General features: G+C 37.5%; 1 protein-coding gene across 1 annotated transcript in view; it reads left to right on the top strand.

The window, feature by feature from the left end:
* TCERG1L (transcription elongation regulator 1 like) overlaps nucleotides 1-18214 on the top strand; it is a 182166-nt gene extending 163952 nt beyond the window's left edge. The window contains exons 11-13 of the mRNA XM_070946006.1: nucleotides 2007-2096; nucleotides 13238-13356; nucleotides 18058-18214. Coding sequence (XP_070802107.1) covers nucleotides 2007-2096; nucleotides 13238-13356; nucleotides 18058-18214 — 366 coding nt within the window. The remainder of the gene's footprint in view (nucleotides 1-2006; nucleotides 2097-13237; nucleotides 13357-18057) is intronic.
* Nucleotides 18215-25428: the final 7214 nt, after the last annotated feature.

Below are 25428 nucleotides of genomic sequence, written 5' to 3'. Positions count from 1 at the left end.
CTGACAAGACTCTAATCAGTTTTAAATGAAAGCTTTTTTTTTTTTTTTTGCCTCCTAAACTGCTAGTGGCTTAGAGCAGGGAGCCACTAGCACATTCCTTTCAATGTGCATTCCCCATTATATGCCTGCTTAATCTCTACTATGAATGTAAATAAAAACACCAACATTTGCATTTTTATCCAGCTTCCTTATGAGTTGAGTTCTGGACATCTTTCCTGCTATTTGTGGCCATATCTTTCTGATGCTCTAAAGCAGGGGTGTGAAACTTGCGGCCTATGGGCCAGATGCATCACGCACTGGCCACACCCACGCCCAGTTTAGCAAAGGGTGAAAAAGTCATGATACATCATGTGACGATGCTGTGACGACACAAGTTTGACACCCCTGCTCTAAAGCAAAGGAAAGCCTGAATAAAATTATAAGCATTGCTACAGTCCCATGATGTTCACTTAACTGCTTTGCTTAACCAAGTTGCCAGTTCCAACTGTGGCCACTAAATGAAGACTACCAGTATTGGATCTCTGCTGTGGAATGTAGTCTAAATTCCCAGGCAGGAAGGGCTGTATTCCAGAGAAGCAAGAGACAGTGAAATCTAGATAGTTTGGTTGAGAGGAAGAGGGTCAAAAGAATTTCTCCCTAGGACAGTGATGGCTAACCTTTTCTGGACTCAGTGCCCAAAGCGTGCATGCACACATGAGTGAATGCGCACATGTGTACCCAAACTCCCAAAATACAATGCACGCACCCCCCCGTGCATGCCCCCCACCCCCGTGCATGTGCATGCACTCCCCACATGTGCCCCACCCCCTGTGCATGTGCACGCAGCCCCCCGCACATGCACATGATGGCTTGCATGCCCACAGAGAGGGTGCTGTGGCCATAGGTTCCATAGGTTCACCATCAGGACCCTAGGAGTTCTTAGAGTTATATCTTTAGTGGTGCAAGTAGTTGGGTTTAGTTTGGAAAGATTTATATCTACAGATGAGGAACAATAAAAGAAACTGATTTGAAGCAACTCAGAATGTCTTTCTTGGTTTTTGAAGTCATACAGGTCAGAAATAGAAACATTTTTCAGGCTATCCCAAGCCTGCTGGATATGACTACTAGAGTCAGGTATGAAAGTGCAGCTAACTTCCTTATCTAAGTTGTAGTCTGAAGATTCTGGAGAATTCTTCTGTGCAATGTTTTGGTTATATTTGGTTTGGTCTAATAAAGGAATTGTCCTCTCATGAAATTAAGAGTGAACTGTACATAAACTTGGTTAACTTTTTAGCATTTCCAATAAAGGAAGATGGAAAATGTATGTGGAGACCAACTGAGATCCAGTGACTTTTATAGTGAATTATTCCAATGTCTTTTCAGTTTGAAGCCTCCTAAATTGCTGAAATGTTCAGAAAACCTCTGAACAAAAGCTGAACTTGTGTAGAAAGAGTAAAAGATGAATAAGCATTCGTCTGAATACATGCTGTGTGAAGAACATTTGCTAAAAAAGTAAAACTTGGATAGCAAGTGGAATGTTCTCTTTTTATTTAATTTCTAGTCTGAGGAAAGGAATCATTTCTTTTTCCTACTTCTTATAGCCCATTTTCTTTTGAATCTAAATTCCTGTGATGATTTTTTGCTTGTGCTACAATAATAATTTAGATGATTGACAATATCATTCAAAACATTGTACAGTGTAATATTTCTTTAATAAGATATTGGTACCTACTTCTGTGCCATGGTGGCACAGTGGTTAGTGGTTAGAATGCAGTACTGCAGGCTACATCTGCTGACTGCCGGCTGCCTACAGTTTGGCAGTTTGATTATCACTGGCTCAAAGTTGACTCAGCTTTCCATCCTTCTGAGGTGGGTAAAATGAGGACTCTGTAAATCACTTAGAGAGGGCTGTAAAAGCACTCTGTGAAGCAGTGTGTAAGTCTAAGTGCTATTGCTATTGCTATTTTATTCTCAAGCCTTTAAACTTTGTTTATACAGTGTGTCTTCCATTAACATTTTTTTTCCAGGTCTCTGCATTTTCCACATGGGAAAAAGAACTTCATAAAATTGTGTTTGATCCACGTTATCTTCTACTAAACTCAGAAGAACGTAAACAGGTGAGTTCTTGTTTTGGTAGCTTTTTAAAAAAATTACAGGCTATAATGTAAAATAGATCAAAATTTAAATAATAATACACAGAAAATAATTTTATTAAAGGTCAAATTATATTGTCATTTTTAGGACATCAATAAAAATGTACACTAAATCAGAAATGAGTTATTATTAAATCACATATTTTAATAGCCATGGAGATTTCAATCAGCTTTTACCTGGTGCAATGAAGAAAGCCTCAGATTATTCTCTTATTGAGAGAGCATTTTATGATCGGATTTTATGATCTCTCTTTGGTACACAACATTTTATAAAATGCACGTTACATTTTATTTTGGGCTGCATAAGACATTATCAGTAACCATGACGTGTGTGCATAAAATTGGGAGTATTTGACTCTTATGTTTTCAAGATGAAATTTTAAACATTTGAGTTTAATTAATAATAACTAATGCAAAATGTCCTGTACATTTAATAATTTACTATCTGTTACGTTAAGAGAGTTAGTTCACTGATTAATTTAGAATGTCTCTGAGGATTATCCTCAAAGGTTTCTATCTTACATAGATTACATGTTGTATCTAGCATTTAATACCGTGCACTTCAACAAAAATCATTTAAATTGAAACATTCTTTCTTTCATTGAAAGAAGGACTTGTGATTCCCAAATACGGTTGAATTACAATTCCCAGCCATACTGTGGTGAAGAATGCTAGAAATTTTATGCAACATCTGAAGAATCATAGATTCTCAATATTTTTTTAATGCTCTTGAGCATACCATCTTGAAAAATATAATTCTGGATGAAAAGAAAGCATTTCTATCAAAGCTGTTGCTACTATTATGCAGATTAAGAGGACCACCTTAAACTGGTATTGGTTGTCATGGATGGGCAGAAAACTATTAGTTTTCTAATTTGTTTTTATGGCCATTAATTATAATTTATTTTTATTGAATTTGTTATAATGAGAAGGGATGTTTCTGTGATTTTCTTTCCTGTGTGCCAAAGTTTACTGCAAAGTGATGTGTGTTGCTAATTTTTTTTTTTGCTATAGTCTATTTACAACCAACCCTTTGTTGGTGCCTACAAAATAATTTAAAAATAACCATTTTAATTTATTCTTTCTTCTATTTATTCAAAACTGATATTAAATTTAAATATTTTGGTGAGACATCTCTAAATATATATTTTATCAAAGCATAGCTGCATTTTTACTCTAAAATGATTGTGAGGATTTAGAATAAGAAGGAAACAGTAGATCTGAATATTTCACACACCAGAGGAAGCTCTCTACTTTTTTTGGTGACAGAAGCAAAGGCCCAATCTAGTTATCCCAACAATTTTTAATATCCTTTCATTTATTAAGCATACGCATTATATACAATAGTATAATCATTTAATGAGCAGTGACAGTTTGCATATATATAAATCACAGTCCATTTTGAATACATAGCAGAAAAAAGAGTCTTGATAGTTAACAAGAGTCTTGATACTACATGGCAGGGGTGAAATTTATTTACCTTCCCTACTGTTTTGTCAAAGTGCATATGCCAGGCGCACACTTTCTTTGTTTGCAGCACTTCTGTCTGCGCTTGCACAAAGCCTTTGCACATGCGCAGAGGCTTAAAATGTCACAAAAAAGCGACATCATGACATCCATGCGAGTGGGCGGAGCCTCCTGCAGCCTTCCCTACCGGTTCTCCCAAGCCGGATAGAACCGACTGGATTTCACCCCTGATATATGGTACAAAGCTATTACAGAATCTGGATGTTTTGGATATCATGAAGCCTCCTCACAGAAGGTAACAAAGAAAACCGGTCATGGAGAGGATGTGTAGCATCCCTGACAATACTGCAGACTATTGTCAAGCAGTGCTTAGATGCCATGTCCTGGATAGAAGGAAATGAACTTCCAATAATCTTTTCTGCTGTCCTCACCACTCTCTGCACTGCCTTCCTGTCCAAAACAGTTATACTGCCAAACCACACAGCAATACAATATGACAGGATGCTTTCAATCCTCCTTCTATAGAGAGGGGTAAGACCAGGAGAAGGAAGATGTGCTTTTCTGCATGTTTTGGGCACTTGACCAATATAAAAAGTCCTTATCAGTTTTCTTTGATTAAAAGACCAAAGTTTTATTTGACATTTTTTGATTACTAAGAAAATAATAATAATAATAAAATTAAGATTTGATGAAGGCATTACACGAGGCCTTATACATCTTAATTTGCTATTTTGAAAGATTAATGCACAAAGCTAGTTTATTTGCCTCACTTTTAGTGAACCTTCTGTTAAACTGGTAAAGCATAAGAAGCGATGGTAAAAGTCAAAAGAAATATGCATGATTAAATGATGGGGAGGCTGAAAGCTAAATCTTTGTGCAGATTTTCAGAACTAACAATAAATGAATTCTCTTTGAATATGGGCAGTGGACAATTTATAGGAAACATTAAAAACCAACCTGCATATTGTGCAGAATAGAATAATAGACTGAAAGTTTCATGTTCATCTGAAACATTTTTGATTAATGTGTATGGAGTCATGGTTGAGTTGAAGATTTCCCTGAAAAATTATTGCTATCAGATCTGGGCTACAACAAGAAAAATGAGTGGCGGCAAAAAAAAGCCAGGTTTTTTTTTAAACTTATTGGTGCTGTCTCACTGTCATTTGTATCCTTGCAGTCCACATCTGCTATCCTACTTCATATAAGTAGAAAATCATAATGATAGATATGGAAGTCTTTTGGAGAAAATTCATGTGTATCCATGGAGGGCAGGGATCAAAGTACCCAAGCTGTTGGATACAGCACAGTGATCCATGTGCTGCAGCTTTGAGAAGGAGTACAGCTTGGATTGCAAAACTTGGTCACTATTTTACACAATTTCATATCCTTTTGCGGATGTCTCTAAGAAAAAACTAATTTCTTAGTCTTTCATAATTATGTAAGAGCTTTCAATGCATTAAAGAAGAAGTAGTGACTGCTGCACACTTTCTAAATGGACAATGGTTTACCTTATTGCCTCTGAGAACGTTGTATTAGAATGGATCCTTACATAAGCACACAAACGCTGGCCTGACAATGGGAAAAGTGTGCAGCAATTGCTTGGCAATAAGTTTTAGGCTGCACAAACTTTCAAGACTTTTCCTTCCACGCCAAATGGGAAGAGAAAAGTTAGCCGAGTCCTGAACTGATTCAAATTCTAGGGAGAGTTTCATATTTTTAAAAGTAGGATTACACCCTGTTATATTGATAAGGCATTTTCTCCCCTTAATGAAAGGATCTGAAAAGGGGAAGATAAAAAAACCACTATATTCCTGCTGAAAGGCACATAAGCTTTCAACAATTATTTGAAAGCTTATGACATAGTCCTAGACTTATAACCATTCATTTAGTGACCATTCAAAGCAGGGGTGAAATGCTCCCAGTTCGGACCGGACCGCCCAGTCCGGTAGCGATGGAGGTGGGTGGTTCGGAGAACCGGTAGCAAAAATTCCTGCCCCCCCCCCCCCATGCCCAGCTGAGCCGCACAATCATCAGAGGCTTTTTTTTTTTTTTTACTTTTAAAAGCATTTTTTCTACAACCTCTTTGGCCAAAAGAGTGCTTTTAAAAGTAAAAATAAAAAGTCTCTGATGATTGCCAGACTCAGCTGGGATCATCAAAGGCTTATAAAGAAAAAAAAAACCTTTTTTTCTTTTAAATGCCTCTGACAATCCAAGCTGAGTTGCCTGATGGGCAGAGGCATTTAAAAGAATGCAGCTGAGACAACTCAGCTGGGATCGTCAGAGCCTTTTGAAAGCATTTTTACAACCTCTTTGCTGAAGAGGTTGTAGAAAAAATGGTTTTAAAAGTTAAAAAAAAATTGGCCACGCCCACCCAGTCACATTACCCCACCACCACCAAGCCACGCCCACAGAATTGGTAGTCACAAATTTTAGATTTCACCACTGATTCAAAGTTAATAATGGCACTGAAGAAAGTGGCTTACAATTGTCCTCATACTTACAACCATTGCAGCATCCCCACAGTCATGTGATCAAAATTCGGGCACTTGGCAATTGATATGTACTTATAATGGTTGCAGCATCCCAGAGTTATGTTTTCACCATGTGCAACCTCCCCATCCAGTTTCTGACAAGCAAATGAGGAAAGCCAGATTCATTTAAAGACCATGTGATTAACTTAACAACTGCAGTGATTTCACTTAACAACCATGGTAAAAAGTATTATGTACCAGGCATGATTTATTTAACTATCATCTGTCTTAGCAATGGAAATTTTGATCCCAATTGTGGTCAAGAACTGCCTGTAGGACAAAGACCTAGTGAGGGTTTCTTAAGTTCATCTGAGGCCTGAACATTATTTGTCTACCTTTTCATCTTACAATTATGTTCCGTTAAATTGATATCCTCACTAGCTGAATGATGTTACAATTCTATCAGCATTCAATGGGTGAACTTTGTTTATAGACCTAATATTGCCTTAAGGGCTTAGATTTTGGAATAAAGAGCTACTTTATCAATTTTATGTGATCATCTCCTTCTCATTTCAAGGAAGGCTGTTTCCTTTGACAATTAAAATGTGCTTGTTTACCAAATTCTAAGGTATGGTGAAGATTGTATATGTGCATGAGAAGAACCTAAAAAACAAACAAAAATGTATTTTCTGTTCTTATGTTTGCAAAACATGGTGGCTTTGATCCAAAGAACCTATCAAATGATTATATTTGGGTTGATCAATCTTTCGTAAAGAGGATTGTTTCAGGGGGATGGACTCAATTTCTCAAAAGCACAAGCAAAATCTATTTGCCACAGGTGTAGCTACATCCACTTGTTGGAAGGGACTTGGATATCAGATGTCTAATTTCCTCAATTTCTGAGGCCCCCTGGTTTTTAATCTTATTCATTGTGCTATGTTCTAGGTTGGTGTCTGTACCATTTCAATATTTTTATATCATTTTACTTTTCATATATGTTTGAATATCCATTTGCTAGAAAACTAAAATAAAACTGATATAAAAGCAACAAAAAACTGTTTGTGCCAAAGGTCATTTTCATCATCTCTCATGTAAAGTTGGATAAGGCTGTTACATTTCTCCTCAGATCAGGGTATAGCAACATTAAAAACCTGTGGCCATCCAGCTTTCTGTGGAACTCCAAAGTAAAACATGACAGAACCTTCTCATTCATGTTTCCAGAAATATTCAATAATATACTGCCATCAATTTGGCAAGCATAAATAGCACACAGTACTGATTATAGACATGGTTATTGTTATTCAATTAAATCCTCTTTCATTCTGCCGCACCTAGGGCTACCCATTGCAGTGTTCTGAAGGATTCCCTGATTTTTCAGAGCAAGGGTGTGTGTATATGTTTGCATTTGAGCACACATGCATAAAGCACGGGGTGGTATTCACTTACCTTCCCTACCAGTTCACAAATGTGTGTGTGCCCGCATACGCATAGCCCCAAAAATGTGTAAAAATGGAACGTCATGATGTCCGTGCGGGTGGGGGTGGGGGGCATTCTGCAGTCGCCCCTAACGGTTCGCCCGAAACCAGATATAACTGGCTGAATACCACCACTGATAAAACATTACATTGGAGGTATAAAACTCACTTCTTGCACGGTTAATTAAAAGCAACACAATAGCAAAATTAACAATTGCAGATGGAAAGGATGGATGGATGGAAACAGACCCAAAAAGGAGAGTCAGATTATGTAATTTTGGAAAAACATTGTAAGTAAAATGCAAAAGCTCTGGTGGCTTAGCAGACTAATTAACATCCACTTACATCTGCTGCCTGCAATTACTGCAAGTTTAAATCTCACCAGGCTCAAGGTTGACTCAGCCTTCCATCCTTTCTAAGGTAGGTAAAATGAGGACCCAGATTATGGGGGGCAATAAGATGACTTTGTATAAATATACAAAAGTATGAAGGTTATTGCTTAACGCATTGTAAGCCGCCCTGAGTCTCCGGAGAAGGGCGGCATATAAATCAAATTTTTAAAAAAGGGCTAATTGATGAAATTTATTGGTTGAGGCTTCCTAGTTTCTTCAATAAATGTTAGTTTATTTAAAGTGATTGGATTTCTTGTGAGGTTGTTTAAGTTCATTCTGGCCTGTATGTTGAAGCTGGAATCATAGGGGAAATAATGAACATTGCTGCTTCCTCTGAAGCTCAGACTGAGAGCTGTGGTTTTCAGTGAAAAGATGTCAATTGTATAACAACAGCTATTCAACTTCAAGTCCAGGCAAAGCACTGCAAGCAATCCACTGAAAGCTAGCAGGAAAGAGGCAATGAATTTTAACTACCCAGGGATATAAGAGATAATCCTCATCTTCAAACCAACAGAGGACAATCAATGATTCTATAAGACTTCATCCTACTGGTAATATTCAGTAAACTTTCTTATCTAACCTTGCCATGCTGTGTGTCTATAAGCCACTTGGCCCAGCTCAAGCCTTGAATTTGGAATGCCAAGTTATTTCTTTAGGAATTTCTGTTGAAACCACCTGCATAGGATCAATTTAGTTCTCTCATTGAGATTCCTATGAGGGATCACAAATCTCCTTTGGACAGAAGTCTTCCAGCTTTCAGCTAGCAGATAACAGAATCAACCTACTGTAGTTATTTTTCATCAGTTAAGCATCTTTTGGATATTCATTTGAGAATACTAAGGGTGACATGATAGCAGTGTTCCAATATTCGAGCGGCTGCCACAAAGAAGAGGGAGTCTATGTATTTTCCAAAGCACCTGAAGGCAAGACAAGAAGCACCAGATGGAAACTGAAGAAAGAGAGAATCAACCTAGAACTAAGGAGATCAACCAGTGGAAAAGCTTTCAGAAGTTGTGTGTGCTTCAATAGTGGAGACTTTTAAGAAGAGACTGGACAGCCTCTAAAATGGTATAGAATCTCCTGCTTGAGCATGGATTTGCACCAGAAGACCTCCAAGGTCCCTTCTGTATTCTGTAAAAATGTATTATGAAAAGGTACAGACTTATAGCAATATAAACTATTGATCTGTTTCATTATTGGTCTAGAAGAAACATTCCATCCTTGGTGACATGTCTTTTTCAGCGCTATTAAGATATGCTGCAAAATATTTTTACATGAAATCTAACTAGTAAAATACTTTTTTACTTGGAATCTTCTATATTATGGAATTTTAGTTCTGCATCTTCTAGTCCAGTATTTCTCAACTACAGCATTTTTAAGATCTTTGAACCAACTCTCAGAATTCTGTATTCACTGTGCTGAGGAATTCTGGAATTGAAGTCCATACTTCTTAAAGATGCTGAAGTTGGGAACCCTGGTTTAAACCAATGTGGGTTTCCCCCAATATGAGCCATGGTGGCGCAGTGGTTAGAATGCACCATTCTCAAGGTTGACTCAGGCTTCCAAGGTCAGTAAAATGAGGACCCAGATTGTTGGGGGCAAGATACTGACTCTGTAAACTGCTTAGAGAAGGCTGAAAAGCACTGTGAAGCGGTATATAAGTCTAAGTGCTATTGCTATTGCTATTGCTATATCAGTGAATAAGGGAAGTTATGAATGGTGGTTTTCCAATTAGCCATAACTTTTAAACACAGATCTTCAGCAAATGCCTATTAATGTGAAATTCATCTGCTCATTATAATGAACATATACATGATATTGAACTCTGGCTCCCAAATGACTTGCATTTATATTGGTTACTTAGAACAATTCTCAAGTTGTTTCCTCTCCAATCTTTCCATGGAAACCAGTTACTCTGGGACTAGGTGGATTAAAATTGGATTGTGGATTGAATTTTCTCTTGATTTATTGGCATTTTGTCTCATCTCACACATCAGCTACACTGAAAAGGTCATAGTAGATTAACTATGGCTATCCTACAGTTATAAAAAAAGAATAGTACTATCATGCAGAAAAGCACACTCAATTAAAATTATCTCTGTGAAAACAATTCAGTTTGTGGCCAGATATAACCTGTCACATCATTTACTGCTAAATTTGAACAAGACATACACAACAGACTCATTTACACATCCACTTGTGAATTGATCTTTATCCCTTATGAACATGTTCTACACTATAATAACTGCTTTTCCGCATTTCAGCCTTTAACCGCTTGACTCCTGTGGATGAATTGGCTGGAGATATAGCTAGTTTAGCTGGCTTAGAAAGGTTTTTCTCCCAGATTTCAAATCTTTCCTCCATTTTGATGACAGTAATAGCCAGCTGCTTTGTTTGAATGGTGATTAATTGAGCCCCTTATTGGCAGATTCTTCTGTTTCTTTTGCTACTTCCACATTTAAGTGCCAACTGCTTTCCTTCTTCTGACAATGGGGGTTGAGACAGTTTTAATATCCTTCCTCTCACTTGGATTAGAAGGGGAAACTTGGCAAAACACTTGGGCAAAGTTTCGTCATTGCTGGGTTGCCATATTTTCACCTCTGAAGTATTGGATGGTAAATATAAAAAGGGAACATTAGCTGGAAGGTTTTGCTCCTGGGATTCCAGAGAGGTGAAAACTGTAGGACATGTTCTTCTTCATTTCTCCTTTTATAGAAATATTTGAATCAGATTCATACTACCTCTAATTAGGGATATCCTGGTCACCCAGATTTGGCCAATTGCCCAGATGCTGTTCATAGAAGAAGGATATCTTGTTATAGTGCATGTAACTAGGTTTTCTGCAGCAAAATGCCTTTTTGTAGCTCTAATTCATTTTTGGTATTATTCCTTTGTTGATATTAATAATTTGACATGCTTTGATTTTGTTGTAATTGTAGATAACTAATATAATTTTATAATTTGCAATATAATTTAATGTTGGCTGTATCCTGGATCTCACTTATAGATGTTAGTTTGTTTTACAAATGTATTTTAACCCTTTCATTATATATAATGGTCTACAACTGCAGTAAATTGAATTGAATTGAAAACCATTGCTGTGTTTAACCTGCTAGGAAAAAAGAGATAGCACTTCCTTATTTATATGTTTGTTTATTTATTCATTCAGTCATTCACTCTTGGCAGCTCATAGTGATAAAAACGTAACAATCAAGTAAAAAAATCTTACAAGTTCATTAAAGTTCATAAAAGGATAAATTGGCTGAGATTCTAAAGGCAATCTGAAAAAGCTGTTTTCAACCATAGAATATAGAACTGGAATATGAAGTTTGGACTAAGAAAATGCATCCCCAACAAAATGTTTTATTACGCTGTTCATTTTCATTGCTGAATATTTCATTTCCATATATTAGAATGATATTTCTTTTGTGGTTACCATTTTTTTGAATTACAAAATGGATTTATTTCAGTGTGTCACATTTCAAAATGGGAAAGTATATCCATTAAAATGGAGTCGAGTTTCTTAGTCCCATCCCCATTCATAGTTTAATATATACAACAACTCCTGCAAGCCAATGAAAGTGTAATTACTAGCTTGGAGATATATGTTCTCCTGTGGTAGCTAAAAATATAATTTGAAAACTCTAAAGCTAAACAGATATCTTCACAGAAGCATATACGTACACACAAACACATCACACATTCATTTCAAGTTTGTGTTTTCTCTAAGACACCTCATTGTGCAATCCATAACTGTAAAATGAATAGAAAGGGGGGTAAGAGTGTTTTCGCTGAAATTGTACCAGTCTCAGCGTTGAGTATAGAGAAACAAGAATTCTTCAATGTTCATTATATGTTTCTGGGACAGTAGGTTGCCAAAATACAGCTAGTCATTGACTTACAACCATAATTGAGTCCAAAATTTATGTTGCTAAGTGAAACATTTGTTAAGTAGGTTTTGCCCCATTTTACGACATGTCTTGTCACAGTACTTAAGTGAATCACTGCAAAGGTTAAAGTTAGTAATATGATTGTTAAGTGGTTCTGGCTTCCCCACTGAATTTTCTTGTCAGAAGGTCTCAAAAGATATAATCCTAGGACATGTGCCTGAATTTTGATCACATGACCATGGGGAATGGGGATGGCGCAACGGTCATACATGTGAAAAACAGTGATAAGTCATTTTTTTCAGTGCCATTGTAACTTAGAATAGCCACTAAATAAACTGTTTTAAGTTGAGGACTATCTATATGTCAAATTAGACTAGAAGTACTTTGTGGGGACACAGAGAAACAGCAACAAGTAAAAATAAAAAATAATTGAGCCTTCCTTTTTTTTGCAAATGAAAGACCCAGGAGCCAAATACAAAACTGACCACATTCTATGCAGGTTATACAAAGTTCAATTAAGCAGTTTTTACAATCACAGTGTAAGGAGCTGCTTCTCAAACCCAAAATTGACTAAAAGTTGTTTTTCTTTGGGTTACAACATACAAACCCATTACTCCATCACAGGGACATTTAAATTGACTTAAAGTTTATTTACCTATATTGCATACAAAGGATTTTTGGATAACTGGGTTTGAGTCACGAAAGAAAATGTATGGCAACCACTGACGTAAATTGATGCAAATTCTCAGATGAGAAGGATCATCTGAGTATGAAGTAGCAATAGCAACAGCAATAGCACTTAGACTTATATATTGCTTCATAATGTTTTACAACACTCTGTAAATTGCATATTTCCCCCACAATCTGGGTCCTCGTTTAACCGATCTCGGAAGGAGGAAAGGCTGATTCAACCTTGAGCTGGTCAGGATCGAACTGGTCAGGCTGTGGGCAGAGTTAGCCTGCAATTCTGCATTCTCACCACTGTGCACCACATAATGCCGATCTTCTAGCAAGCATCACTAGAATGCAAAAATCATTATTTTGTACTGTTGTTGTAGGCTGAGTTTAGAATTTTTCCTTTCATTTAAAACAGTAATCTTACTACTAGTAGTAGTACTACTGTGATTCTAGTAGACCACTCCACCTGTTCAAAAAAATTTAAGCCAAAGACTAAAGGATTAAATTTATTCACCTGAAAGGATCTGAATTTTATCTATAGGTTTACATGACATGATCTGAAAGCAGTGCCTAAAAATAAAAAATACAATTGTGAGAGGAACAATAAAATAATTTTAATAAAGTCTTTTACAACAGACTTTCAAAGGTTGTTTTAAAGAAATGTCTGTCTTCACAGGTAACTCATTTAATGATGCTTTGTGACCTTACTTTCTCCTTTCCTCTTTCTTTAAGATATTTGAGCAGTTTGTCAAGACGAGAATAAGAGAAGAATATAAGGAAAAGAAAAACAAATTACTTCTAGCCAAAGAAGAGTTTAAAAAGCTGCTTGAAGAATCTAAATTGTCACCGAGGTATGAAGCAACTTTGGATATAACTCCTAATTGGAACAGCCTTTGACTGTGGGTTTTGACTAAATTGAGATTATTCCAGAAACCAAGCTTCTGAATATGAATGTATCACTTAGAGTGCTGGACACAAATATTTGTCATCTTCTGATTTGCTAAGACCTTGTGAGCCTATCAAATCTCACAAACTTTAATATTCTTGCAAAAGACTACATGATGCCTCAGACATGATACCCTCATTACTAGACTTTGTGAAATTTTTGGAAATTTTTTTAAAAAATTATTCATTAACCCTATTACACGACAGTTACATAAATTTGCATGTTAGAACTTGGCGCCTGAAAATATTTTGCCAGCCTTTTAATAGGTAGTACAATACATAAAGATACTTTCAGTAGCAACTCAAATCATAGACAAGTTCTTAGAACTAGTGGTGCTTATTATACTCTACCCTTTATTATTCTCTACCCATTTTTCTTTTTTCAAAGAAAATATCCCAGATCGTCTGCCATTATTCTATTATAGCTAAGGCCAAATTTTTGAAAGATTGACTACAATTTAGTGTCAACCATCTCTTCAATCTTTCTTATTAAGCCCTAAATTATACCAGAGAGGCTGAACTCCAGATCCAGTATAGGTTTCTGTATATAAAATACACGGAGAAAGTGCATAATTTATTTCAAGAACGTATTTGATATCTGCAGCTACATTAGTGCAGTAGCCAATAGGTTAATGAAGATCTAATTCATTGTCATGCATTATAAGCAACTTGAACTAAATCTATTATATCAGTATATAAAATATACTGAACAGTCAAAATCTGTCACTGTACTTTATTATGCTTTGCAGTAGCAGATCCAGTTGCAAGTGTGATTAATGCTTGCTGTATGCCCAAGAACACTTTATTATATTATAAAATCACTAATGTCTTTTCTGCCTTCTGACAAAATCCAAATTATATTCACACAAGAATTTATCATTCATAATGGTGACTGCACACTAAACATAAGATTTCAAAATGTTGCCTGATTTATTTAGCTGTTTTCCATGATCCTTCATGGCAAGAAGGATCTAAGAATCTTATATAAACTTATGGTTTTTATTTATAATTTTATTAATCATCAAGATAGTTTAAGATGACATATTTATATTACAGAGATAAGGGAAAACATTTTGCTCATAATTTGAATAATTTTATCAGCCTCCATATGTTAATGTAGGAAATAATTTTCAGATTTTAACAATGTATTATAATTTTTTCTATATAGAGAATGTTGAAGAATTATTTAATGCCTATAGGAGAATAAACAGTAGCTATGATAATAATTTAAAAGGTTGACTTGTTACTGCACCATTATAATTATATATATAGTTTTTTCCAATTTGTTGAAAGTTTTTTCATTTTTGGTTTCACTATGTTATAGTGTTTTCACCACTGTGGTTCATACTGACCACACACAATAGGGCAGACTGCTATATGCTTGAGTTTTTCAACAAAATCTAAGATATAAATGTAAATGTTTTTGGCATGTGATGGCACAGTGGGCCAGGTAGGCCTGTTTTTTATCCTTTCCACGCTCCAGAGGCTTTCTAGGAGCCTGTGGAGAGCGAAAACAGCCTTCCCCATCCCCTTGGAAACCCTCTGGAGGCTGGAAACAGTCTGTTTCCCGACTTCTGATGGGCCCAGAAGGCCTGAAAATCAGCTGGCTGGTGCACACTTGTGCACCGGAGCTGAGCTTGCGTGCCCGCCGATTTTGCTCCATGTGCCACCTGTGGCACGTGTGCCATAGGTTTGCCATCACGGGCCTAGTGGTTAAGGCAACGAGCAGAAACTGGGAAAATGTGAGTTCTACTCATGCATTAGGCAGGAAGCCAGCTGGGCCTAAGCAATGCTAGAAAGGAGGCAAACGTCAAAATACTTCAGAAATATTACCAAGAAAATGAGAAAGACTTGTCTAGGCAGTCATCAGGAGTCAAAAGCTGAAGGGAGAAAGAGAGAGAGAGAAAGAGAAATAATACATAAATATTAAGAATGTTAAGCTCACATAAGTGGTTATTGTTGCAAAATGCTTCCATGACAACTAGGGCAATCACAAAATACCCATTTGCAAGAAATCAAATGGATAAGATGTTCTCTATGCCCTTTCTACCTACACCCATATCCCTTATCATCAAATGCTAACTCTAGCCCTGGATGCTTTTGACATTTTATTTGTTTTGGGTATGAAGGCCCACATCCAAGCTAATCACTGGGTCACCACCTCCTTTCATTTCCATTTTTAAAAAAGTAATATCATCTGGCAGATAGTCAAGTCAAGTCAAAGTTTATTTCAGTCAAAGACCAGAAATAAGAGCACATAAGACACATTTTCACAGTTTAAGATAATTCTCCAGGCTGACAGTTAATATTGCAGCAAACTAGCTTCTTGTATTGTAAAATGAACCAGTTATTATCTCTATTTTATTATCTCTAGCAGGAACATTTTGCAAGCCTTCCTTTTTTAAGCTAAGACAAACATGTTCTGCATTACTCTAAAAGTATGATATTTACGTCTGTCAAAATCATGGGGGAAAAGGCCCCCTTTTTTTTCAATTGAATATTTTCAAGCTACAGGGAAGCAAATATACCTAGGGGAACCTGGGGTGGGGGTGGAGAGTTGTTTCAAAAAGAGTCAAGAAGTTCATTAGATTCATCCATTTTCTCTTGCAATGCTTCAAAAAATAAGCCACTTTAAATATGACAGTCCCTTTGAAATTCTCACTTTCTGTGGTTTTCGTGGGGTGCCTAAAAATTACTATATGACAGCATCAAGCAGGGCCATCAAAAATCAAGATGGCCACCTTGCCCATGTGATTAAATTCCTGCCTATTTATTATGTATGCCACAGGTTTTTAGCTGTGTGGTCAGGGTGAAATCTAAAATTTGTTACTACCGGTTCTGTGGGCGTGGCTTGATGGGGGAGGTAATGTGACTGGCTGGGCATGGCCAACTTTTTTTTTTTTTTACTTTTAAAAGCATTTTTTCTACAACCTCTTCGGCCGAAGAGGTTGCAGGAAAAAATGCTTTTAGAAGCCTCTGATGATCAGGCAACTCAGCTGGGATCGCCAGAGGCTTTTAAAAGCATTTTTTTTTCTACAACCTCTTCGGCCGAAGAGGTTGTAGAAAAAATGCTTTTAGAAGCCTCTGATGATCAGGCAACTCAGCTGGGATCGCCAGAGGCTTTTAAAAGCATTTTTTTTTCTACAACCTCTTCGGCCGAAGAGTTGTAGAAAAAATGCTTTTAAAAGCCTCTGATGATCCCAGCTGAGCTGCATAATCATCAGAGGCTTTTCTTTTACTTTTAACAGCATTTTTTCAGCTGAAGAAGTTGTAGAAAAAATGCTTTTAAAAGTTAAAAATACAGCCTCTGATAATCGCGTGGCTCAGCTGGGCATGGGGGGGGGAGGCGCAGGGATTTTTGCTAACGGTTCTCCGAACCACCCGCCGCCATCGCTACTGGATCTGGTCCAAATCGGGAGCATTTCACCCCTGTGTGTGGTCCTGAATTTAGTTTACATAAAGCCAATCATTGAAATTTAAGCCAGAATTTCCATATGCCATACACACTTTTTATTTAGCCATACAAATTCTTTCACAAATTTTTGATACATGTGAGTACTGCTCCCATCCTCTATATTTCCAGACAGAGTCACATTTGAGAATCAAAAGATATTTGACTCTACCAGTTCTGATGAAAATCTTGGCCTTTAAAAACATTATGCTGCTATGGAAGGAAAGAAGGCATATTGTTTGGCAAGTTTAAGCAAAACCATTTAAACTTTTAATTTTTGAGAATCCCATCTTAATCTTAATTATGTTACATCATCCACAGTGAAGTAATTATTCCTCTAGGTTCCATGAATCAATAAATAAGTCTATTATGTGAAAGTGGAATAATGACTTAGGATGAGAAGCCAAGCAGATCAATGAATTTTTGAGATTTTTGACTTTAATCTTTCCATTTCTATGGCTTCCATGACAAGGAAAAGATGCAGTAAGAATGAATTCAGTAGGGGAAAAAAAACCCCTGTGTGTTTAAGAAAGAGCCAAAGAGTATAAACACCTATTGCAGGATCTAATCCTCTGATCCTGATGACCTACCCCAGGCTGTCAAACTCAAGGCCCAAAGGCCGGATCTTTGGGGTGCTTAGATTTGGCCCATGGGGCTGCCCTGGAAACAGCGAAGAACCCGCCCGCGATGCCTCTACCAGCAAAAATGGAGTTTGGGAGGGCTGGGTCCCTTTTCTTTGGCAGATGGTTGCAGGAGGCCGTCCTGGCTAAAAACGGAGTTCATGAGGGCCGTGCGCGGACCTCTTGAGCTCCGTTTTTGCTGGCAGATAGTTTCAGGAAGCTGGCCTGGCCAAAAACGGAGCTCGTGAGCCCGTTTTTCTGGCAGAGCACTCCAGCCACTCAGGCACCCCAACACGAGTGATGTCAAGCTGGCCACGCCCACCCTGGCCATGCCCCATACCCCCCTGAGATCGAACACAATCCTGATGCAGCTCTCTATAAAATTGAGTTTGACACTCCTGACCTACCCAGATTGGATCCTGAATCATTATCGTGGGACATGGATATTTGCCTTCATTCATAAAACTTCTATTGATGCAGCTTGCAGCTGTATTTGAATCCTTACGTATTCTTTGATTATTCCTTTTCCATTCTAGGACCACCTTTAAGGAGTTTGCAGAGAAATATGGCACAGATCAACGTTTTCGATTGGTTCAGAAAAAGAAAGACCAAGAGCATTTTTTCAACCAGTTCATACTTATCCTTAAAAAGAGAGACAAAGAGAACAGAATAAGGCTACGGAAAATGAGATAAAAAGGAAATCTGCAATAAGAATGCAAGTCAAATACTGGGGCATCTACAGTGGAGAAGATGAATGGCATGCATTTTAATATCATCTTTTGAGTTTTTTACTCCCAGCAATTAGAGGAAAAAAATCAGAAAATCCGAAGAGCCATCTCAGCACACAAAGTTTCTGTCTGTTGTATGTGGAAGACTGCACTGCAGAAATCTGTAGTATATTTCATTCTCAGAGACTTAATGTTTCATATTGAAGCTCTCTTTTTGTACAACATTCAAATTTGATGCGTTTCTAATTACATGATATGTCAATCCCTTAATTGTTTTAATAATTTATGCAAATTATTTGTAATATACACAAAATTGAAACCCAGCGTGATTTGTTATTAAGCAGAAGCAGATGCCATCCATAATAATATCAAGGATTTTTTTTAACCATTTAGGAAAAATAAAAAGTAACATTATATTTCTCTGCACATTTATTTGGAAATAAGTCCTGTTGACTTCACCAGCACTTGCTCCCAAATAAAAGTGGTTAAAAATGCTGCACAGTTACGTTTCGGCAGCTTTGTACATTTAAAAAAAATAAATAAATGGTTTAAAGGTCCAGTGATACTGAAGAAATCATTATTCAATGTTCATAGGTCTAAGTCTAGTTTTCTGAGTCGTAGTAGTAATAGGGTATTAATTGTAATCATAGTGAAGATGTGAAAATCCTGGCATCTTTCCTGTAGAACAGTGTATAAATCTTTACCAAAAAAAGCTTTGTAATTAAATTATTCTCAATAATGCTCTAGGCACATCAAGAAGAGCAGCACTTCTATATTAAAAGCTATTATAAAGAAGTTATTTTGTAAACCCATCCTATTAATATTTGAGTTATTTTTATTGTATGCGAAGAGTTTGCATGAGATCAGTCTCATCTTTGTATAATCAAAGATTTTAATCTTTTTTTAATTAATAAATATTTTAAGACTATTGCTCATGTTATTTTTCCAAATGATTGAAATCATGTCTAAAATTGCAACATTTTTTTTTTTATTTAATTGAAGACGGAAGAATAAGTATGGAAGGGAAAAACTCTTTTTAATTTTAGGCCAATGTTCTTTCATTTAGTTCCTCCAGTAGTAAGCAATCCGATGTCTGCTTCTATAGTTCAAAACATCTCGAAGTACAGGTAGTCCTCAACTTACAACCATTCATTTAGTAATTCCTTGAAATTGCGACTGCACTGAAAAAAGTGACCAACAACTATTCCCCACATTTAAAAACATTGTAGCATCCCCATGCTCACATAATTAAAATTTGAACACTTGGCAACTGGCATGTATTTAGGTATCAGGTATGAAAAAAACAGGGGCACACGTGAAGGTTCTAATTAATTGATTACTATAGCCAATGTACAGGATTAGCACCTGGACAGATAATGCATTTAACCGCATTAAAGTGGGGTTGGACTTCATTCTATTGTGGTTACTTAATGATTCTAAACTAATGTCTCATTTAACTCCTCCCATGGCTCTGCCAGACTCTCTCCTACATTGTGTCACTTATAGCATCCCAGGGTCTCATGATCACCGTTTGGGGTCTACCCTCAGGTCTTCCAACAAGCAAAGTCAACAGGGAAAGGTGGATTCATGTAATGACTGTGTGATTCATTTAACAACTAGAATAATTAGTTGTTAGCAACTACGGCAAAAAAAAAAAAAGGTCATAAAATAAGGTGCAAATAGCCTTGCTAAGCAATCGAAGTTCCAACTGCAATTGTGATCCTGTAATCTTCATTTTGCAACCACAATTGGGACTAGCAATTTGATTGTTATGTAAAACAATAACAACACTGCTCATGATCTTGCTTCAGTTTTCCTTTGCTTTATAGACTGTTAAGGTTGTAACTGCAAGGATTGATAAATATTTTTTAATCACCATCATAACTCTGAATGGTTGCTATATGAGAACTGCCTTTATTGCTTAAAGTACTTTGGAATGCATTTCTCACCTTTGACTAGATTAAGAGTTATTAACAAAAACAATATTCCCCCAAATACTTAGAGGAAGTTATATTGAGGTTGCTGCCCTATATCAGTGGCAGTATTTTATGTATTCTTGATTTGAAAGTGACAGTTTCTGTAGTTACCTGTAGCTGTGTTTGTTATTTTGAAGCAATGATGCAGTGACATCTTGTAAACTGGACATTGCTTGACTTTAAGAATTGACTGTTTTAAAAAGTATCCACAAGTAACATTTCTAGTCTTCTTCAGTGGTGGGTTGCCCCCTGTTCGAACTGGTTCGCAAGAACCGGTAGTAAAACCGGCGGGAGGCCCCGCCCACTGCCCTGGATGTCATTATCGGCCATCTGTGCATGCGCGAGCGCGAGCGAAGCAAGCGTGCTCGCGCAATCCCATTGCAAACCGGTAGTAAAGGTAAGTAGAACCCACCCCTGGTCTACTTCCTATGAGTTCCAAGTGAAAAGATAAACTTATTCTTTAGCGATAGCCATAAGAGATGGAATTGTCATGATAAAGATAATACCATGCATATATAAGTAACATACCAAGATGAAGCTAAAATAAGAATAGCGGTTGTTCTTTTACACGACAATATCTTATGTTCCTCTGCCTCTTTGCAGCCAAAAATAATTATCATTTCTATCATTTCTGCCTTCTGGGGGAAAAAACAGACTGATTATTTTGGCCTTTCAACATATTTCGAAGTTTTTCTTTCCAAATTCTAGACAATATGGTTCTGGGTTATCGTGAGGAACATATTAAAAAACAAATGTGCTTGATTGTAGAAAATAAGAAAGATGACACTGATGAAAAAAAAATTCAGCCATCATTGTCTGGGCAAAAGAGGCTGAAACAATTTTAAGGTCTATAACAACCAGATGAGATTCCAATGCAAATTAGAGATCCCCTTAATTCACTGAATTATATGAAGGGAGGAGGTACAGCACTATTAGATTTGCACGATTCTCTTATAATAGTCAATCTCAATAGAAGTAGTTTTACCCTTTCTGTATAGTTGATTTCCTGGTCCTGCCCATCTAATGGGGCTTACACTGGTTTCCCTGCCACCATAGCCACTTGCCTAACAAATATTAAAAGAAGGAGCTTCTATAGATATTTGGAAATAGTCAACTATTTAACTGTTTAACACAGGCAGCTGCCTCATCATTGAACTTTAGAATATAAATGTATGAGGTAGAGTTCCACTTCTAGAATAGCAATTCAGGGTTTCTGTCATATAATCATGTGGATGGTTTGAAAACTATTACAATGAGAGAGTGATGAACCAATCTAAATATTAACTATCGGATCTATATATCAAGAGTCATTCAGGAAGATACAAACTTGGCACTGGTTTTACAGCTGGGCCATGGGAATATAGATCCCAGAGTTACAATCTAGGGATGCCGTCACATGATGTTTCATGACATTTTTCCCATTTGTAGGCATGGCCTGTGCATGACGTATCTGGCCCATGGGCCGCCAGTTCGAAACCCTGACCTTGAGGATACAAATAGTCCAGACCACCATGGCATGAGCAATGATGTGGATACTGCAGTATGCCTGGTCTTCCAGCTGTCTGCCTGTAAGATAAAGCAAAGTGGTATGCTCCAGGTGTCCTCAATTTCTACTATGATCTAGGAAGCAAGCATTTCCTGTTGTGGTGCCTTCCTTCTGAAAGAGGCCTGTATGACCCATACCCCAATAATATTCTGGTTTGTGAAAACCTGGTTGTTCTCCTAGACCAGGGGTGTCAAACTCGCATCATCACAGCGGTACCAGGTGACGTATCGTGACTTTTTTCCCCTTTGCCAAACTGGGTGTGGATGTGGCCAGTGCATGACTCATCCGGCCTGCGGGCCATGAGTTTGACAGCCCTGCTCTAGACTCAGGGATTGTGATGACTCCCCTAGACACATCCCTAGATACTACTCCAGAGTTTGGAGGAGGATGAACTAATCCTGGACACATCACAGGGGAAGTTGGTCAATGGCTCTGAGCCATTGAGAGGGATTTGGCTGAAGCACAGCTGCAGAAGAACAGGCCTGAGTCTTCAAGTGGGAAAAGCACAGAGCTGCACTCAGTCAATGATTAGGAAGAAGAACTGCCCTCTGATCCAAGAACACATAGGGCAGAGAAAAGGCAGGAGCAGCGAAGGTCAGCCAGATTACTCATGAAGAGGCAGCTTCACTCTTCTTGATGGGCTACACTATTTAGCACAGCAGAGAGATGGAGGCGATGCTGTAAACAAAATGTTCATTTCCCTAGCTGTGTGTTTGCTGCCTTGCTTTGGATTGACGCCATACCTTGACCTGGATCGTGCCTTGTGAACTCTGGACTTTTCTTGCCTTGTGAACACTCTTTTTTTTTTTTAATTTGATTTATATGCCGCCCTTCTCCGAAGACTCAGGGCGGCTTACAATGTGCTCAGCAATAGCCTTCATCCTTTTGTATATTTATACAAAGTCAGCTTATTGCCCCCACAAACTGGGTCCTCATTTCACCTACCTTAGAAAGGATGGAAGGCTGAGTCAACCTTGAGCCTTGGCGAGATTCGAACCCTGCAGTAATTGCAGGCAGCTGGTCTTAATAACCAGCTTAATAACAGGGTGCCTTAAACCCCTGTACTACCAAGGCTCTTTATTGTGGATTTAACTTTGCCTGGTGGATTTATTTTTTTTGGGAAATTTTCAAGTGCCTTGTAGACTCATTGTCCATTGCTCTGTGAACTAGCATTGGTCTGCTTTTGGCTGGACTTAACTGGGACAGTTCTGAGTTGTTGGTGAAGGGAATTGCAGGAGAATATTAATAAACCCAGTAAAATGCTGTTGCATATGAGTGAGTGGGACAGCACAGGGATATGGTGATATTGGGAGAATTTCATGCTGGAGGTGGCTGCTAGATTGATGGCAGAGTCTATCTCCCATGCTTTCTCTTCTCCATCTGTCCATCTTTTTGCTTATCATGTTGATGTATAATTCTCATTGTGTTCCTTTGGCACTGTTTATTGTTCTATTATTTTACTCCTGTTTACTTTTCTTTCATTTATCATTGTAAGCCACCTGGAGTAGCCCCAGGGCAAGATAGAGGGCAAATAAATGTAACAAATAAATAACAAATGAATAAATGGTAGCTGCTGAGCCTCTGTGGCTTCTTTTGTTAATCTATTTGTTTCTTAATTTTAACTGCACCTGCTTTGCAAGTGGAAGCTGTACATAGTCATTTGGAGTCAGATGGGGGTGGTGGAGAAAGATACACACACACACACACACACAGAGAGAGAGAGAGAGAGAGAGAGAGAGAGAGAGAGAGTCCACACAAGCACTGACTTGCTAATATTTCATGAAATAAATAACATCCTTTGAAGGCTATTTACAACAGTTGTGGAAAGATTTAATTCAGAGCTTCAAATTCAAAATGATGGAATTGAATCGTACTAATGAGCTCCATGGTGTATTATGAAGAAATCCTTTAACTTTGTGAAGCTAAAGCATTCTTTTCCCATTTCCTTAGATGTTGTTTTACCAGTAGAAGCTGAAAAGCATTGGCAGCCTTTCTTTCTGTTTCCCTTTGAGGAAATATGCTGTCCGCTGTTTTTTCTCTGCTGAAAACAAGCACCATCTAAAAGGTGAGCATATATTTAACTTGAAAAGGCACTTGTAGGAAAAACAAAGCATCCATCTGATGAGAAGCCAAGGGAAATGGCAGGAGAACATTGCGTTTCAGGTGGTATTTTCTGTGCATTTGAAATGCACTTTATAGAAATCTCCCTAAAGAAGGTCGTATTGATTTAATAATGGTGCATAAATACAGTATAAACAGCTGGAGTTTGAAAAGAAACTCTGCACTGTTTTCCTTCAGTGTATGGAATTTTAAGAAGAACTTCCATGTATCTAAAGAATATTCTCCCTCTAAAACCTCATGAAGCTCCATAATATTTTCTACTATATGTAGCATGCACAAATCCTGGAAAAAACCTTTGGGGGGCAGAGTGAAGGACCTCATAATGCAAAAGTGCACCATCAAAAGCGCACCAAAAGTACACCTTACGAGCATGATTGAGTCCAAAATTTCTGTTGCTAAGTAAAACATTTGTTAAGAGAATTTTGCCCCAACATTATGATGTTTCTTATCACAGTTGTTAAGGGAATCACTGCAGTTATTAAATGGGTAACCTGGTTGTTAAGTGAATCTGGCTTTCCCATTGACTTCGCTTGTCAGAAGGTGACAAGAAGGTGACACCCGGGATCCTGCAACCGTCATAAATGTGAGTCAGTTGCCAAGCATCTGAATTTGGATCACGTGACCATGGGGCCGCTGCAACGATCATAAGTGTGAAAAGCAGCCAGAAGTCACTTTTTTCAGTGCTGTTGTAACTTTGGACAGTCACTAATTGAACTGTTGTATGACAAGGACAATCTGTTTTTACAGAAATGCTTTGGGTTCATGTAGGTTCCATATGCATTGTTAGAATTGTTAAGAATGTGTGATTTTGTTTGGAAGCATGCCTAGTTGCCTTGAAAAAAATGGAAAGAATAATAGAGAAAAACATGGTTGGCTGGGATGGGGGTGGAAGAGTGATAACAACCTCAGCAGGTTGCCTTCTGAATAAGTGGGTGTCTCATAACTTGCTATGACCACCAGATTCTGGGTAAATGAACCATTCCCCCAGGAGCTGAAAACAGGGAAAATAAACCAAATGTTTTCCATTTATATATGATATTGCTGAAAGGAAGCAATTGTCAGACCAATGAAAAGAAGATGGAAAGAGACATAAAGACAGATATGAAGTTATTTTATTAAAAATGAAAGGAGAAAAGCTTGGGTTTCCCCCTCCAAAAAAACAACAACCCCCAAAACATAGGTTGCATGAAACTATACTGCTCAAAAAAATAAAGGGAACACAAGCAGAAGACATCCGAGATCTGAATGAATGAAATAGCCTTATTAAATACTTTGTTCTTTACAAACAGTAGTTTATACACTGGTCAAACAACTAAAGGGAACACAAAACTGTGTAACAAACAAAGTATTTAATAAGGCTATTTCATTCATTCAGATCTCGGATGTCTTCTGAGCTTGTGTTCCCTTTATTTTTTTGAGCAGTGTATTTTGGCAGGTATTTCTGATATGCGTGATTATTGCCACAATTTGTCATCTTGGCTTATCATTTTACAACCTTATTATAGGTGACAAAAGAATTGAATTAAGACATTTTCT

This window comes from Pituophis catenifer, unplaced genomic scaffold, assembly GCF_029215685.1.
Source record: "Pituophis catenifer annectens isolate HBS135680 unplaced genomic scaffold, rPitCat1.0.hap2 SCAF_6, whole genome shotgun sequence".
Lineage (NCBI taxonomy): Eukaryota > Metazoa > Chordata > Lepidosauria > Squamata > Colubridae > Pituophis > Pituophis catenifer.
The sequence above is the reverse complement of the archived record's forward strand: the minus strand, read 5'-3'. Positions and strand labels throughout refer to the sequence as shown.